This window comes from Chrysochloris asiatica, unplaced genomic scaffold (assembly GCF_000296735.1).
Source record: "Chrysochloris asiatica unplaced genomic scaffold, ChrAsi1.0 scaffold00007, whole genome shotgun sequence".
Lineage (NCBI taxonomy): Eukaryota > Metazoa > Chordata > Mammalia > Afrosoricida > Chrysochloridae > Chrysochloris > Chrysochloris asiatica.
In genome coordinates this window covers 30,125,009-30,142,961 of record NW_006408525.1, presented here as the reverse complement: position 1 = coordinate 30,142,961, position 17,953 = coordinate 30,125,009, and the positions used below count along the sequence as shown (strand labels likewise).

Here is a 17,953-nt window from a genome sequence, read left to right as displayed (position 1 = left end):
ATTCAAATGCACATAAGTTTTTCATGCACTGAAAGATCTAAGATTATTTTCCAGGCCTCTTTCTTGTTATATTTTTGGGGAGGTCTTGAGGACACCACAGATGACCACCCTCCCTGTCTGCATCATCCTTCTCCAGTCTTTTAGTGAAGCAAATGACTTGATCAATGTCCAGTTGATCTGAGTGAGACTTTGATGTGATTTATTTTACGGAAAAGTCCCACCATGGGTTCCTATACTGATTTACTAAAAAGAGAGTGGAAGCTTGAGCTAGTTCTCTCACTTAAACTGACACCTTCCATTTCCCTGCATTGTTGAGAAGGAGGAGGTTCATGTTCTCAAGTAGCAGTACAAAAATTTCACACCCTGGTATTACCAGTATGAAAACAGCTGCTGTAGCACAAAATGTTCTTCTGTCCCCGCTGAAATTGGGGGAGGGACAAAACCCAGTTGTTACTTTACCCCATCCTGTCTGCCTGCTAGAAGGCCTATTTCCTACCCCAATGGTTTCTGCCTAACAAATGGTGTTTCTTTTTTACAGCATTATGATCCTGGACTTGTTGTGGTGATGGTAAACTTAGCAGTGGTAATTTTTTATTTTCAGACTGAATTACTCCTTTTGTCATCAGTGCACCAATATGTTAGGCTTACTTTCTCTGTTGTAGCCTTCATCCTTCTGCTTGGTCTTTTTCATTTTCCTTTCCTTTCCTTTCCTTATGCAACTTGTCTGATCCTTGTTCATTAAAGGGTAATGTTAAGAAGGGATATATCTGTTTGTGTTAGAACTGTCAAACAAAATCAGTTAAAACAATAAATTCTAATACTGTCAAAACTTGATTTCCCCACAATGTAATGGGCACTAGCACTTGCTACTGCAATTTATAAATAAAACAAACTTTGACTGCCTTAGAAGGCAAAAGTACTAATGCAGAGTTTATAAACAGGGGTTTACAAACGTAATGAATTTGTACCAAAACTTTCTTGATTCTTGCAAACAAATAAATTCTGGCAGACCAAAAAAGATACTAAAACAAAAAATAAATTCCTTGATATTTCATTTCAATTATTTCATTGGACCATTTATTTTCTTTAGTAAATCCCTGATTGAGACGTTATGAAAGTGATATTGCACCTAGGAAGTCATTTTTATAACCTGTCTTTAATTTGGTCCTTTTGCTAAAGATTGCAGTCACTGCTTATTTATTATACCATTGGGCATAAGGTAGAATGCTTTTTTGTTTCTTAACTGGCAGTCTTGGATAGTATCTAAAAGAAGGCTGCTTTTCTTCTTCTTTTTTTTGTTTGTTGGCATGGTATGCTTCTTTATTTAAACATTTTTTGTTTGTTTTTAACTATGATTATTGTTTCTGATTTTATCCCTATTTGTTGTTTAAAAGCAATAATGGGATATTGTTGCTAAGAGTTAAACTTCTGAATTCTTTTTTTTAATTACTTTTTAAGATAAATGAATCCCACACATACTCATATAAAACATATAGAACAGCTGTGTACAAGTGATTTCCTGTCTTTTGAAAACGGTCTCCCCACACACACACACTCCAGGATCAATCCAGTCATAATCCTGGTACTAATTTTTAAAAAACGAAAAATAAATATCTGGGGGAAGGTAATGCTTCATATTGTGCCAGGCACAAAACTCAGTTTTTAGCCCAAAGGTATAATATATATGTGCATATTATAACAAAAACAAATGAATAAACAGAAACCAATTGTTTACACCAGCCTGAGTGAAATGATGAAGGAAGTAAATATTGTGTTTTTTCACTAAAAGGTGTACAGCGGATAAGGTAAGTCCTCTTTTCAGTGGGCTTACATCACAATAAACAGCGCAAGTTGTGATGTAAAATAGCTGTGGTAGTAAAGTGCTTGTCTGCCCCATTTTGCTTTGTTTGGCTGGTTATGAGTGGATTAAATATACATTTTTTTAAAAATCTTCAGCATAGACTGATTAGTTTAAAGTCAATTTTCTTCGCAACTAGTCCTTTTCACAGCTTACCGATTGTCACTACTAGTGTTAATTCCACTCTGGGACTGGGACCTCAGAGCACTTGCATAAAAATACTTTTCTTTGTCCCAAAAAGCAATTACTGTTGCTTTGTATTTAAAATTTTTGCAGACTCATTTAATTGTAAAACATCTTTTAAAAACAAACAAAAATGTTTGATATGCTCATTTAGAATTATAGTTTTCTTACATCATGTTTGAAGATGTTCTTTTGACTAAAAAAGCATGTCAGTTGAGATAAAATGTGTATTGGGGGAAGGGAGTGCCAGTAGACATTAAGACTGAAGTGATTTATGATGAAAGCCATTGCTCGGAATGCTCTGCATTTTCTTACTAATTTAATTTTGTCATAGTACTATGGGATTATCCCAACTGAAAGGTAAACCAAGATGGTTAATTGGGTCTAAGCTGGGAGAGGTAGGTTTGGGTGTAAGCTGTGAGAATGGCTTGTGTTTGGTTCACTGTAGCTTTCTGGTCTCTGCACTCCAAGGCAAGATCTCTAACCACCCAAACCCAATGTGTAAAGTAAGCTGTTGACTTGGTTTCACATCTTAACCTTGATTGTCTGTTCCTGTTACAGGGAGAACAGATCCCATTCCAATCGTTGTCAAATATGATGTCATGGGCATGGGTCGCATGGAAATGGAGGTAAGTTAATTTCTAACTTATTTATTTCATGGGATTTAAAATTTATATTTATTCCAAATTCAGGTACCAATATAAGATAAATATGCTTATTAGATGGATTGTAAGTTTTGTATTTTTCTTTCAGCAGTTTTGAAATATTCTTTTATATTCTCATAATACTACCTTTGAGGCAGGCTGCTACTGTTGTTTGCTGTTGAATCAGTTCCAACCCAGAGCAAAGCTGTATAGGGTTTCCAAGGAGCAGCTGGTGAGCTTGAACCACCAGCCTTGTAGTTCAAACCAACTTTGCAGTCCAACACATTAAATCTATAGTGCAGATGATAAATAATGCTCCTGTTTTTACTGAGGCATAAAAAAAGTTGAGTGATTTGTCTAGGAGTATACAACAAGGCAAAAATCAAACTTAGATTCGGACAGATCCTGGTGTTTGTTTCAGTAGGTAACGTTGCTCAACTCTTAAAAGACTTGCTTTGCCCTTCTAGATCCATGTAGAGTGGTCACCCATAATAGTTCCTTTTCATTGACTAAAATATTTTCCCCATTTACTCTTAATTCTTTGGCAGTGAACTCTTTGGCATGCACTTTTCTCTGTGGATGAATAATAAAACAAGTGGTAGCTAAGCAAAATACTAAATTTTTAAAATTTGAACAGTACAGTAGTTGTACAAATGTTTAATAGCTAATTCTGGAGTACTTTAGGAATTAAGACGTCTATAAGGTTGATGGTTCAAGCTCACCAGTTGTTCCTTGGAAACCCTCTGCAGGGTTGCTTTGGGTCGGAACCAACTGAACTGCACTTGACATCAACAACAACAACATTGGAGTCCTGGTGTGGCGCTGTGGGTTAATGCGCCAGACTGCAAAGCCGTTTGAACTGCAAGATTGGCGGTTCAAGCTCACCAGCTGTTCCTTGGAAACTACACAGGGTTGCTATGGGTCAGAACCGACTCGATGGCACTTAACAACAACAAGTGGCATATATGGAGTCCTAGTAGGGCACTGTAGGACAATCACTGGACCATAAGGTCAGTTTGAACCCAAAGGTTGTCAGTTAAAATCCACAAGTTGCTCCTTGGAAACCCTATACAGGGTTGCGGTGAGTGGAAACTAAGTCTGTGGCACTTAACAACAACAACAAGGGGCATATATAAGGAGCTCTGGTGGCTTTAGTGGGTTACACTGTGGACTACTGACCACAAGGTCAGCAACTTCATCAGATACAGATGAGACTTTATGCTCCCATAAAGATTCACAGCCTCGGAAACCCTATATAGGGTACCTGTGAGTGAGAACCAGCTCAACAGCACACAACCACCAACACCGGTGGCATATATGGTATCGTATTCATTGTCAAAAAGAATATCTGAGACTCTTTATCTTGAGTACAATATTGTCTGTGATATAATCCATAAGTCTACAAGGAAGATCAGTTAATACCACTGTTAACTCAAAATTTGCCCACCAACCACTACAGCCAGCGATGGTAAAATTGAAGAATTCTTCCAATTTCTTCAATCTGAATTTGATCAAATATGCAATCAAGATGCATTGATAATTACTAGTGATTGGAATGCAAAAGTTGAAAGCAAAGAAGAAGGATCGGTAGTTGCAAAACATGGTCTTGGTGCTAGAAATGATGCTGGAGATCGCATGATAGAATTTTGCAAGACCAATGACTTACTCATTTTAAATAACTTTTTAAAACAACATAAAAGATGACTATACACACAGACCTCACCAGATGGAATAAACAGCAATTGAATTGACTACATCTTTGGGAAGAGACAGTGACAAAGCTCTGTATCACCAGCTAAAACAAGGCCAGGAACAGACTGTAAAACAGACCACCAGTTGCACCTAGGCAACTTCAGGCTGAAGCTTTAAACATTAAAACAAGTCAATTTGTAACCATGGCAATGTAACGCTATATGATAGGGTGACTGTAAAGCTAATGTTCTCCCATGTAAACTATCACATAATTCACAATAAAGCATTAAAAAAAAAAAAAAAACGAACAAGTCAACAAGAGCCAAAGTATGACCTTGAATATTGCCTATCTGAATTTAGAGATCATTGCAATAACATATTTGATGTATTAAACTTTTAATGACTGAAGACCAGAGAGTTGTGGGATAATATCGAAATCGTCATCTACATAGAAACCAAAAGGTAGTTTAAAAAGCCAGGAAAGAAAGATGTAACAAAAATGGTTGTCACAAGAGACTAAAACTTGCTCTTGAGCATAGAGAAGCTAAAAAGAAAGGAAGAAATGAGGAGGTAACGAGCTGACCAGAAAATTTCAAAAGGTACTGAAAGAAAAAGAAGAAGTCAGATATTTTAATTAAATGTGCAAAGACTTGAAATTGGGGGCAAAAAGGGGGGGAAGAACACATTCAGCATTTGTCAAGCTGAAAGAACTAAAGAAAAATTCAAGCCTTGGGTTACAATGTTAAAGGATTCTATGGACAACATATTGAATGATACAGAAAGCATCAAAAGACGTTATCAGGAATTCAAAGAGTCACTGGACCAAAAATAAATGGTTGATGTTCAGTTATTTCTAGAGGTTACATATGATCAAGAATGAATAGTACTGAATGAAGACGTCAGCTGCACTGAAGGCATTGGTGAAAAACAAAACTCCAGGAATTGATAGAATATAGGGTGAAATCATTCAGCAAACTACAGCAGCCCTTGTCTATGCCAGGAACTTTGGAAGACAGCTAGCTGGCCAGCCAGTTGGAAGAGATCTGTATTTGTGCTCATTTCAAAGACAGATGATCCAGCTGAATGCAGAAATCATCAAACAGTAGCATTAATATAACATACATGTAAAATTTTGCTGGAGATAATTAAAATGTGATTCCAGCAATACTTTGGCAGGGAGCTACCGGAATTTCAAGCTGGATTCAGAAGAGGATGTGGAACTAGGGATATCATTGCTAGTATTAGATGGAACTTGGCTGAAAGCAAAAAACACTAGATAGATGTTTAGTTGTACTTTTATTGATTATACAAAGGCATTCACTGTGTGTCATAGCAAAAAGCTGTGGATAACAGTGTTAAGAATGGGTATTCCAGAACACTTGATTTTGCTTATGGCAGTTTAGAACAGTAAGAGAATACTGAATGGTTTAAAAACTTTAAATGTACATGCCAGGATTGTATCCTTTCATCATACTTGCTCAATCTGTAAAATGAACACATAATCAGAGAAGTTGGATTATATGAAAAAGAATGTGGCATGAAGATTAGAGGAAGTTTATTAACATGTGATATGCAGATGATATACCCTTTCTTACTGGAAATGAAGAGGGTTTAAAATACTGATTAAAATTAGAGAGTACAGTTTTCAGTATGGATTGCACCTCAGTGTAAAGAAAGCAAAGATCATCACAATTGATACAATAAATAGCAACATGACAAATGGAAACAAGATCGAAGTTGTGGAAGAGTTCGTTTTGCTGGGATCCACAATCAGCACTCATGGAAGCAGCAGTCAAGAAGTCAAACAAAATATTTCATTAGACAGATCTGCTGCACAAGACATCTTTAAAGTATTAAAGATCAAACATATCAGTTTAAGGACTATGGTACTCCCAAAACCAAGTCATGGTGTTCATGTGGCAGTTGGACAGTGAATAAGGAAGACTATAGAAGAATAGATGCATTTGAATTATGGTGTTGGCAGAAGGATATTGAAAGTACCATGGACTGCCAGAAGAACAAATAAATCTGTGTTGGAAGAAGTGCCACCAGAATACTCCTTAGAAGCGAGCATGGCAAGATGTCTCTCATACTTCGGGCATGGTATCAGGAGAAACCAGTCCCTTGAGAAAGATACCATGCTTGGTAAAGTGGAGGGTCAGTGAAAAAGAGGAAGACCCCCTAATAAGATAGGTTGATGCAGTGGTAGCATTAACTGCCTCAGACATAATAGCAGTTGTGAGGATAGCACAGTACTGGGCATTGTTTTGTTACGTATTTAGTTGCTATGAGTAGGAACTGACTTGCTGGCACCTAACAACAAAAAAACAGTGGCAAAGTAGTTAAAGCCTCAGATGCTAACCTAAAGGTCATTGGTTCAAACCTATCAGCCCTTTTGCAGGAGAAAGATGTAACAGTTTTCATTCAGCCTTAGAAACCTTATGGGGCAGTTCTACTCTGTCCTACAGGGTTGCTATGAGTCACAGTCCACATGGAGGCAGTGGGCTTGAAGGTTTTTTGGTTTTGGAATTAAAGCTAATTATATCTATTTGTATTAAGCTCGATTATGCTGAAGATGCTACCGAACGGCGCCGTGTCCTAGAGGTAGAAAAAGAAGATACAGAAGAATTGAGACAGAAGTACAAGGTATTTAAAATGAAACCATTCTTGCAAATTCTCACCTGAAGGAGAGAGATACATTTTTAGTGAATGGTGTTTCTGTCAGCATTAATATTTGTTTGACATTTGATATAAATTAATAGATCTCTGGTGTCTGCTACTTTCCTATTAATTGCCTTTGGGAAAAAACCTATAGCAAAAATAATGCCTAATTTGTTAAGTAGGTTGTGAGAATTTCATGGGGAGTTGTTTGAAAATACAATTCATTCCAGGAGTGAATAGTTAATAAGTGGTAGCAGTAAAAGGTAGTAGCAATTACTTAAGAGTCCTTTGAAAGTTTAATACCTTTTGACAAAGACTTTTTATTTTAATAGGATGGTGTATTTTTTAAAATAATTGAGAAGTTTTTGGTCATTGTTAATTAAATGAAATTCTGAAGTAGATTCATTCTGTTGCATAAAAGTACTGAGTAGAGTGTATCTTTTTGAAGAGGTAGCTATAGAAGGAAGACTCTGGACCTTCAAGAGTATTGTCAGTTTTCAAACTGACAATGATTAGGAAACAAGTCTTTTAAGGTTTTATAAAATTTTAGCTCACTCTCACAATGAAATGAATACAATAGAATAAGTGTAAAACTGATGTTCCCCCATGTAAACTATCACTCAATTCACAATAAAAGCTTAAAAAAAAAAAAAATGCCCACTCTACCACAAAATAGATAAATTTGAAGATAAAATCTAGCTTAGTTAGGATTATCATACAGAAACTGATGTTGGTTATATTTATAGAAAAAGAAAAAAAAGATTTATGTGTAAGAATATTTTGTCATGAAAAGAAGTAAATAAAGTGAAACCAAAGCTTATCAATTATGTGAGTTTATAAAGCACTGTGCAGAGTTTTACACCTATATTTAATTGCTTAAGAATTCTGTAAATGTCTTAAATTCCCTAAATTCATGAGTCAGAGGAAAAGGAGTAATGTATTATTAACCTGTGGTATTAAGAATCAGTTTTATAGTTCTGGAAAGCAAGAGTCTATTATTTCCTTTATTTATAAAAACCCACTGTCATGTGGTCAATTCTGACCCATAGCAACCCTAGATGGTAGAGTTAAACTGCCTGAGTAGGGTTCCAAGGGTAGAAATCTTTACAGAAACAGATTGCCTTATCTCTCTCTCCCAAGGAGTAGCAAGTCTTGGTATGGCACTGTAGGGGTAAGTACACCAAGCTGATGTTGGCAGTAACTCTAGCAGCATTAATAGCCATGCATTTGTTTGATTTCAGAACTTATTTTAGACCTTTCAGCAATCTGGTATTTTTCATTAAGTGCTAGAAAAATCTTAGCCGTTGTTGTTATAAAGTGCTGTGGAATTAATGTCCACTTTTAGTGACCCTGTGTAGGGTTACCAAGGAGTGGCTTGTGAGTTTGAATCACCAACCTTATGATTCAAACCAACCAGCACCTATCCTGTGGTGCCACACCAGGACACCATTAGTTCTTCAAATATTGCTTTGGTCCCATGATTTCCAGTTACTCCAGGTTCTAGTGTCAGATACTCTTTTTTTTGTCACTACTGGCGCAGGCTGTTTGTAAAATATTTGGTTTCGCTTCAAGATGTATTTTACCTCTTTTAGACATGGATTTGGTTTAAAAAAAAAAAAAAGTATATGTTTTCTAATGCTACATGTAAAACTCAGGTTACTTTTCAATTTTTCCCCCCTATACTATCATTTTTAGTGGTTTAGATTCAAGTAACAAAGTATATATAAGGTGAAATCAAGATTTTTTAAAAAGGCTTATAGGTGAGAATCTTTAAAACATGAAAAGCATTTGAATCAGTCATACTGAAAGCAAGTAAAAATACTAGGTTGGGGATGGGGGAAGGTGAAACTTTTGTAAGCATCTAAGATTTTAGCTCTTCGGGCCAAAATCTAATGAGGTAAATTCAACAGTGAAATGATTTTTTCCTGAGTACCTGGTATTTTCCAGTTAATGGGATAGTTTTTGTTCTAGGTTTAAAGATTATTTTAGGATAATAGATTCAGGGGTTCCTGTGGTATCAACGGATCCAATAAGTCAAGTTCCCATAAAAATGTAACATTCTCTTTTGTGCCTTTTCTTCTTTACATCAGGATCCAGCTATTGTGTCTTTGATTATAATGTTCAGTAATGGTTGGTAGCCAAGCACCAACCTTTTTTTTGGTCTCACAGAACAGGAGATAGTATATCACAGAAAGGCCGTTAGACTTATAGTTCATTCCCGTCTCCAGTTTCTGGGTTGGAGTTATTTTTCTAAAGTCCTTATATTGCCCAGGAGGAGAGTTGTTGTTGGTAAGTGCTGTCAAGTTGGTTCCGATTCTTAGTGACCCTGCATAGTGTTTCCGAGGCTGTAAATCTTTATGGGAGCAGAAAGCCTCATCTTTCTCCTACAGAACGTCTTCTAGTTTCGAACTGCTGGCCTTTAAGGTTAGTAACCTAACTCATAACCACTACACTACCAGAGCTCCTTAGGAGAAAAGTTGTTGTTGTTGTTATGTGCCGTGGAGTCGGTTCCAACTCATAGCTACCCTGTACAGGGTTTCCAAGGCTGTAAATCTTTACAGGAGCAGAAAGCCTCATCTTTTTCCTTTGTAACAGCTGGTAGTTTAGAACTGCTGACCTGAGGTTAGGTCAATTCGTAACCATTATGCTACCAGAGCTCCAGTACTAAATTAAGATTTTGAGAAAATATTTAAGCATGTAGTTATTTTAGCCACCACTTGTCTGTCCGTTTGTCGTACTGTGGTTGATTGTGTGTTGCTGTGATTCTGGAAGCTATGCCACAGGAATTTTAAATACCAGAGGGGTCACCCATGATGGACAGGTTTCAGCTGAGCTTCCAGACAACAGAGTAGGAAGAAGGAGAGACGGACTACTTCCAAATATGTAGTCACTGAAAACCATCAAACAGAACATGCCAAGATCTGTCTTGATGTACAACGCTGTCTGTAACAGGACAATATCCGTATGCCTACAAGGAAGACATGTTAATACCACTATTACTCAAATTTAAGTGCCAACCACTAAAGTCAGTGATGATGAAATTGAAGAATTCTACCAACCTTTTCAACTTCTTCGTTGCAAATACCTTTTTTTAAAACAATATAAAAGATGACTGCACATGGATCTCACCAGATGGGAATACATAGAAATCAAGAACCATGGCACACGGTCAACAACATGGTAGACTAGGCAGATATATTACACAAATGTTGGAGAAAAATATTAAAAGAACCATGGCAAACTTTTGGCAACATGGTAGACTAGGCAGACATATCACACAGACCCTCTGCAACAAATGAGAAACGAAATGAAACAGTCCTAAATGAAAAATCTGGAGCCCTGAACTTTAGAGGAAATGTTAAAGAAGTGGATTGAGTGCTTGCTGGAGGAAGAAGGTGAGCAGAGATTGCAAAAGAGGGAGACTGGCCAGATGATGTGACCACCTTGAACTCTAGAGAGCAGCTTTGGTGAGAGAAGTGAGTAACCTGGCAGAGCAGATACACACAGGCAACAGGAAAGGTACAAGTCCTTCTTTTTCCCTACACTCCCCTTGTGACCAGAGGTATGGCCAGCTCCCATCCTCATCCATCCACAGTGCAAACCCTGCTCTCTGAGAGTTCAGAGGGGCTACTTGTTTGGGAGCCACACCAGTATCAAGAAAGCTGTGCACAGCTTGGGTGCTTGGATGTGCCACTTTGGTGCCTGGATTCAGGCAGGCTCGACTCCAAACTTAGAGAACCCACAGACCCACCAGATGAGTATTTAACCAATTACCTTGAATCCATTTGCCCTATGGTCCTAATAGACACTGAAACCAGCTCCATCAAAAGCCTCCACGAACTACTTCCAGATTGAGTGCCCTGAACATAGATAATATCAAGGCCAATAGAGCCTCCATCTAGGTCCAGGATCTCTGCTGTCATATCCCTCCCACAGCCACCGTGTGATTTCCTTGGCTTGCAAGAGGCCTCCAGAGTATTCTCCTCTCTAGGTCCAACAGCTACACTGTTCCTTTGTTTTTGTTTTGGAGTTTGTTTATTTTTTCCTTTTGTTGTTTCATTGTTTTTGCTTGTTTATTCATAATCCTCTTTCTTCTCTTTCCATTCCCTTGAATTTATATTCTCTATCTCCGCTTTTGTTTTTCTTTCTTTTCTTATGTTTCTCATTTCCCCTCTCATTTTCTCCCCCTTATAATATTTTTTTACTACTCTCTACTCTGTTTTCATTTCCATCTCCATGGTTTTTCTAGGGTTTTTCCCCTCCTTTTATTTCCTCTTCTTTTTCTCTTTTAAAGCTGTTTTCCCATCCCTCTTTTCTCTTTTTAGTTATTCTTAAGTGTTTTTTAAATTTTTTCCTTTTATTTTGTTATTTTTCTCTTACATAATTCTATTTTCCAGTTTCTCTTTTGTCTTTATAGTTATCATGTTCTTTTTTTCTGGTTATTTTTTCTTTATTATTTTCTTCTTTCTGTGTTGGGTCATTATTTTCTTGTGATTTGGGGGAAGGGATTTTCTCTTTCCCACCCAATAAGAGACAGAAGCTATGCCCATATAACCTAGCCACACAGTATCATCTGTAGGTCTACCCACTGGGTAAGAGCCAATACCAGCTCCTATACCACCTGATCAGCTGACAGCAGCCAATCCCACATTAAACTGAGGTGCAATAACGGCTAAAGAGAACAGTGTATACGCCTCTATTCTGTAACTACACCCACAGGAGACAGTTGGTGAGAGCCTTAGAGCACATCAACATGCAGTCATCGGTTAAATAGAAATAAGACACCACCACAATGCCCTGGAGACAAAAGACCATTGTAGCTCACACAACGGAAACAAGAAAGAATGACTCAAATGACCAGGTGAGATCCAGAAAATGTTTGTGAGGAAGAAAAGATAACAGGACTATCTGAATAGGAATTCAAAAGAATAATATTTTTTTTATCTTCAAAGAATTGACAGTGAGGAAAACACAGAAAAAGCTTTAGAAAATTTTAGGAAAACACTACAAAAACAAACAGATAAAATAAATGCAAATTTTGAAACAATACAAAACCTGCAAGTAGGAATCCAGAAAATTTCAGAAGTGGGTAATATATTGAAAGGGCAAAGGAGTAGAGCTGATGCAATGGAATCCCAAATTTGTGAGCTTACTTCTCAATACTAGTATTCTAGAGAACATTCAGGAAAAAAAGATTGAAAAAATCCAAAGAAAATCTAAGAGTTTGTGGGGCACCATGAAAAGAAACAACTTACAGTTGATTGGAATTCCCAGAACAGGAAGATTGTTGTAGTGTTGTTGGAAGAAAACTTCCCTAACACCATGAAAGACGAGAAGATAACCTTTCAAGAAGCTGAACAAACCCAAAACAATAAAGATTCCGAAAGAAAATCACCAATAACACAAAGCTCTGATTTCTCAGCAGAAACTCTGCAGGCACGAAAGGCAATTGGCTGACATACATAAAACTCAGAAAGAAGCTAATTGCCAACAAGAGCTAGACACCCAGCAAAGTTCTCCCTTAGCTGCAATGGTGACGTTAGGATGTTTCCTGATAAACAGAAATTAAAAGAATTTGTAATGGCAAGATCAGCTTTACAAAAAATCCTAAAGGGTGTTCTTTGAACTGAAAACCAACAACAGCAGACAACAACCTGAGATTACCATGTATGACACCACCCAGAGCTCATTCAGATATATAAGTAAAACAGCTTAAAAGACTGAAAATAGGGGACCAGAGATATCAATATATAATGCAGTTTACTATAAAGCAAAAAAAGATAATAGTGTAAATATACTACTTCCAAATGGAAAGGAATTCAAGTAGATTTCAAGATAAACGACTGTTTTAAACAAGGGGGAAATAATAAATTGCAGGGTAATCTCAAAATTAATACAGTTGCACATCAAAATTTTAAAAAAGAAGAAAATCAGGAAGGTATAACAAACATGTATACAACAGAAATGAATATGAAAAGAAAACCCACAAACAAAATGTACTCAGGCACAGAAAATTATGTGGAACAAAGAAACCAGCAGCACCACCACACACACACACAAAACCTCACAGCAAAGTAACAATCAATTCATATCTATCAGTAATTACACTGAAAGTAAATGGATTAAATGCACAAGTCAAATGACAGAGCAGAATGGATAAGAAAAGATCCTTCAATATGCTGTCTAAAAGAGACATGAAACACATAGAGACAACCTAAATAGCCATCAATGAAAGAATGGTTAGACAAACTTTGGTACATACATGTAATGGAATAGTACACAATGTTGAAGAATACCCGTGAAGCTGCAAGACACCTAACAACATGGATGAACTTGGAGGACATTATGCTGAGTGAAATTAGTCAATCCCTAAAGGACAAATATTGTATGAAACCATTATTGTTAAAAGTTAAGAAAAAGATTTTCTTGATAAAAGAAACAATCTATGATGAGAAGTGGAGAGAGAAATTTTTCATGGATTTAGAGGATAGACATGTTAACATTTGTGACAGGGCAGGCAATAAACAAGAAAAGCAAGGTTAACAGAGGAAAGATGAAGTAGCTGGAGACAAAAGGAGGAATGCAAAAGTTAAGTAAATATAGGTAAATACTGTTAATTGTTGGTGCATGGAAGGGATTGCATGATCTGCTCTGTAAACCTTCACTCAATTCACAATAACAAGTTTTTTAAAATGTACCATGGACTGCCAGAAGAACAAACAATGTGTCTTGGAAAAGCTACAGCCAGAATACTTCTTAGAAACAACGATGGCCAGACTTAGTCTGCCATACATTGGGCATAGTATAAGAAGGGACCAGTTTCTGGAGAAAGGCTATCCTGCTTAGTAAAATGGAGTGTCAGTGACAAAGCAGAAATCCCCCAAGTGGGTTCAAACGTAACAACAATTGTGAGGATGGCGTGGGACTGGTTAGACTGCACTTGAAAAAAATACCAGAGATGTGCCTAAAACGTATGTTTATAAAGTAGGTCAGGACCTCCTTGATGGCACTTAGTAACAACAACAACAATGAAACTAAAGACTTGACTTACCTTGGTACATATGTATATATTTGTGTGTGTACGTATATACGGAGTCCTGGTGTGGCACTATGAGTTAATGCGCCAGACTGCAAAGCCATTTGAACTACAAGGTCGGTGGTTCAAGCTCACGAATCGCTCCTTGGAAATCCTTTACAGGGTCATTATGTATCGGAACCAACTCGATGGCATTTAACAACAACAGTATATATATACACACACACACACACATATGTATACACACACACATACATGCATATATAAAGAGAATGCAGTGGTTCTGTAGGATAAGCATTGGATTATGAACCACAAGATCAGTGGTTCAAGCCATCCACTCCATGGGAGAAAGATAAGGCTTTCTGTTTCTTCTAAGACTTACAGCCTCGACTGGTCAGCTTGAACTGCTGACTTGCAGTTCAGCACATTAACCCATAGCGCCATATTGGGATGTCTTGTGTGTGTGTGTGTGTGTGTATGGGGGGGGGCGGTGTCCAATCAAAATAGTTTTGTCTGAAGGGATCTGCTAGGCCAGTTAAATTCAAGGCAAAAGGTCGGCTCAGTGATTATGGCGACTACTTTTTGGGATTCCAAAAGAACAGTCTTGACAGTTATTCTTAAAGGACATAGGACAATCATAGGGGCTTATTAGAAAGAAGTGTTCAAAAATTGAAAACCGCTTTGTTAAGAAAAAGGCCAGGAAAGTGACACTAAGGATTTTTTCCCCAGCATCACAATATACCTGCTTATTCAAGAGTAGCAAGGGTTGTCTTAAAAGAATTTCATCTACTCTACGACCCTGGTCTAGCCCCTTCAGACTTTTTTGTTCCCCAAACTCAAGGTTGAAAAGAACATGATTAGAATCTCTCAGGGATGCCACAACTGCCATTTTGACATGGTATAAATCAAACAGCACATAATTCTTCAAGGAAGGGTTAGAAAGATGGAAACACCACCTTCAAAAGTGTATAGACCTAGGTAGTGGATATGTTGAGAAATAATAGCTTCATATTTTGATACTTTAATAAAGATTTCTATGATTTTTTTGTAGTAATATTTTTTTTTACTTACCATAATGTATGCATATATACAGAGTCCTGGTGTGGTGCTGCGGGTTAATGTGCTGGACTAGAAGGTCGGTATGAACCACAAGGTCAGCGGTTCAAGCTCACCAACCACTCTTCAGAAACCCTATACAGGGTCGCTAAAGACTTGGAACTGACTCAACAGCACTTACCAAGAATGTATATATATATGTATATGTGTGTATATATGTATATCCACGTAAATACACAGCTCTCCATATCCTTTATATAAAAGATACATTACAAAAATCAATCCTTGGCTTGTTCTTTTCTTAGGTACCTGGTATGCCACTTAATACCACTGTCTTCTGGAACTTAATACTGTCTACTGAAGAAATCCCTTACCACTCCTTAATAAGAAAATGGATTGATTTACCCAAATGTTCAAAGTAATCTTTTTATTTTTAAAATCTTAGGATAGTCGTGAGATAGAACCAGTTTGAGTATTGATATATTATCTCTATACACTTTACTGAGTTTAGACTACTAATTTGCTAAGGGTCCTGCCTTGTGGTTTTCTTGGTATATTTTGATACCAAGATTACAGTAGTCTCATAAAGTAAGTTAGGATTTATTTTTCCCTTTCTCAGCTATACAATAATTTAGTCAAATTTGGAGTTATTTCTTCTTTTTTAAATTGTTAATGAAAGTAAAATTGTATTGTTAGATGAAACAGTTTGAAGATTGGGCAGAAACCCTGTGGAGAATACAAATTTACCTGAATTGTTTCTTGTTTGAAGGCCTTTAAATTTTCCTGGGCCTGATGTTTTCTTTGTTAGGCTTGACCTAAGATACATGGAATTGGAATGTCATATTTTACACAAATAAAGTGCATGATGGGGTCCTGGTATGACACTGTAGGGTAGCCACTGGACTGCTAACCACAAGGTCAGTGATTCAAACCCACTCGTAAATTTATACAGAATTGCTATGAGTCGAAACTGATTTGATGGCACTTAACAAAAATAATGTGCATTATATATGTTTTTTCAAACAGTTTAACCCCCTCAGTGTGTTAGTTTCGTATGCACTCTGTGTATTATTTACATGGTCATGTTATATGCAAAAATAATGGTAATTACAGTCCTTGGTTTATGAAATAACCATTGGCATTGATGTATAAGCTTGTAAATCTGCTGGCACAAAATTGTGCATACTAGCCTCTTTTCATTGCTGTACTGTCCTAGCCCTGTGCTTATTTCTAAAAGCTTTTGTATAATCCTTTTCTTGATGAGTTTTTTCAGAGATTTGTCAAGTTTTATTAGTATTTTAAGTGCTGTTGAGTTGGTTCCAACTTATAGGAACTCTGTATAGGCTTTCTGAGACTTTAAATCTTTGAGGGAGCAGAAAACCTCATCTTTATCCTTCAGAGTAGCTGGTGGACCTTGTGGTTTACAGTCCAGACCAGGCCAACCTCATAATTGCTGCTATGCTTAAGCCCATTGATGCTGCTGCTGTGCCAATCCATCATTACATTACATGTAATGATATAATCTAGCAGTTATACAATGATGTATTTTTTAATAATACTGATTTTCACATAAAACCTGGTCTTTGGAATCTCGTTTTCTATTTTGAAACTACATCTCGCTGGGGGTCTTCCTCTTTTTCTCTGACCCTCCACTTGACCAAACATGATATACTTATCCAGCGACTGGTCCCTCATGACAGTGTGTCTGCTTCGGTGCGTAGTAGTTAAGAGTCCAGCTGCTAGCCTCAAGGTCAGCAATTTGAAACTACCCACCATTCCGCAGGAGAAAGATAAGGCTTTCTGCACCTGTAAAGATTTACAGCCTCAGAAACCCTATACAGGGTCGCTATGAGTCAGAACCAACTCCATGGCACACAACCAACCAACCAACATCTTGCAAGTTGACATGTTTTGTTATTTTTCCTATTCAGCTTTAAAGTATTATCCATTTGTTATGTTCTATTTTCTGTATATTCCATTGCTCAAGCCTGTTAATTGGATTGTTTGAATAAGATATATCCTTACTATATTTATCTTTGGCTACTTGAACTAATAGTTACTGAGATACCCTGTTGAGAGGCATAAATCTACTCCTTACTTATTGACTATCTCATCCAACATTTTGCATTACAACAATAGTAAAATCTGCTTCCAAAATATTTTGCACATTATTGAATTAAGTCTAGCAGTAACAAACATTGAGATGAGGTGCAAAGTGAGAATAACATTGGCTGTGATGGTTATGTGTTAGCTTGGCTGAGCCATGGTTTCTTAGTTGTTTGGCATTTATGTAATGATGTAATCTGCAGTTACACAATTATGTATTTTTTAATAATACTAATTTTCCCATGAAACCTGGTCTTTGGAATCTCCTATTTTGAAACTACAGGCAGCTTTGCAATTATTACATCTACTTAGTGGATTGATTAAATTTATCATTATGAAGTTACCTTTTTGCCGTAGAAACTTTCTTTTAGGAATGGGGTTCACACCTTGAATTATTTTTTCTAAAAATTGAGTAGTGACAATAACGGAATAGTGAATGAGGGAAAAAAAATTTTCTTTAATTGATACTAAATTTTGCTATATATTAGGTTTATTTTTGTAAGTATATTTCTTGGTCTATCTTTTTCCATCCTTTTACTTTTAGCCATTTTTTTGTGCTTATGTTTTGGGTATCTTTTATAATCAGCATTTAATGGATTGTGTGTGTTTGTAATTTGGTGGTGGGGAGGGTCTTTTTAAATCCAGTCTTCCAATCCCCTTTACCACCTTTACCACCTGACCCCATATCTCTTTTATGGTGGTGGTGTGCTGGGGAGT

At 36.9% G+C, this 17,953-nt stretch overlaps 1 protein-coding gene across 2 annotated transcripts in view; it reads left to right on the top strand.

The window, feature by feature from the left end:
- GPATCH8 (G patch domain containing 8) overlaps nt 1-17,953 on the top strand; it is a 126,402-nt gene that overhangs the window by 76,249 nt on the left and 32,200 nt on the right. For both annotated transcript variants that reach the window (XM_006832740.1, XM_006832741.1), the window contains 2 exons: nt 2,603-2,670; nt 6,937-7,023. In XM_006832740.1, the coding sequence (XP_006832803.1) occupies nt 2,603-2,670; nt 6,937-7,023 (155 nt within the window). The remainder of the gene's footprint in view (nt 1-2,602; nt 2,671-6,936; nt 7,024-17,953) is intronic.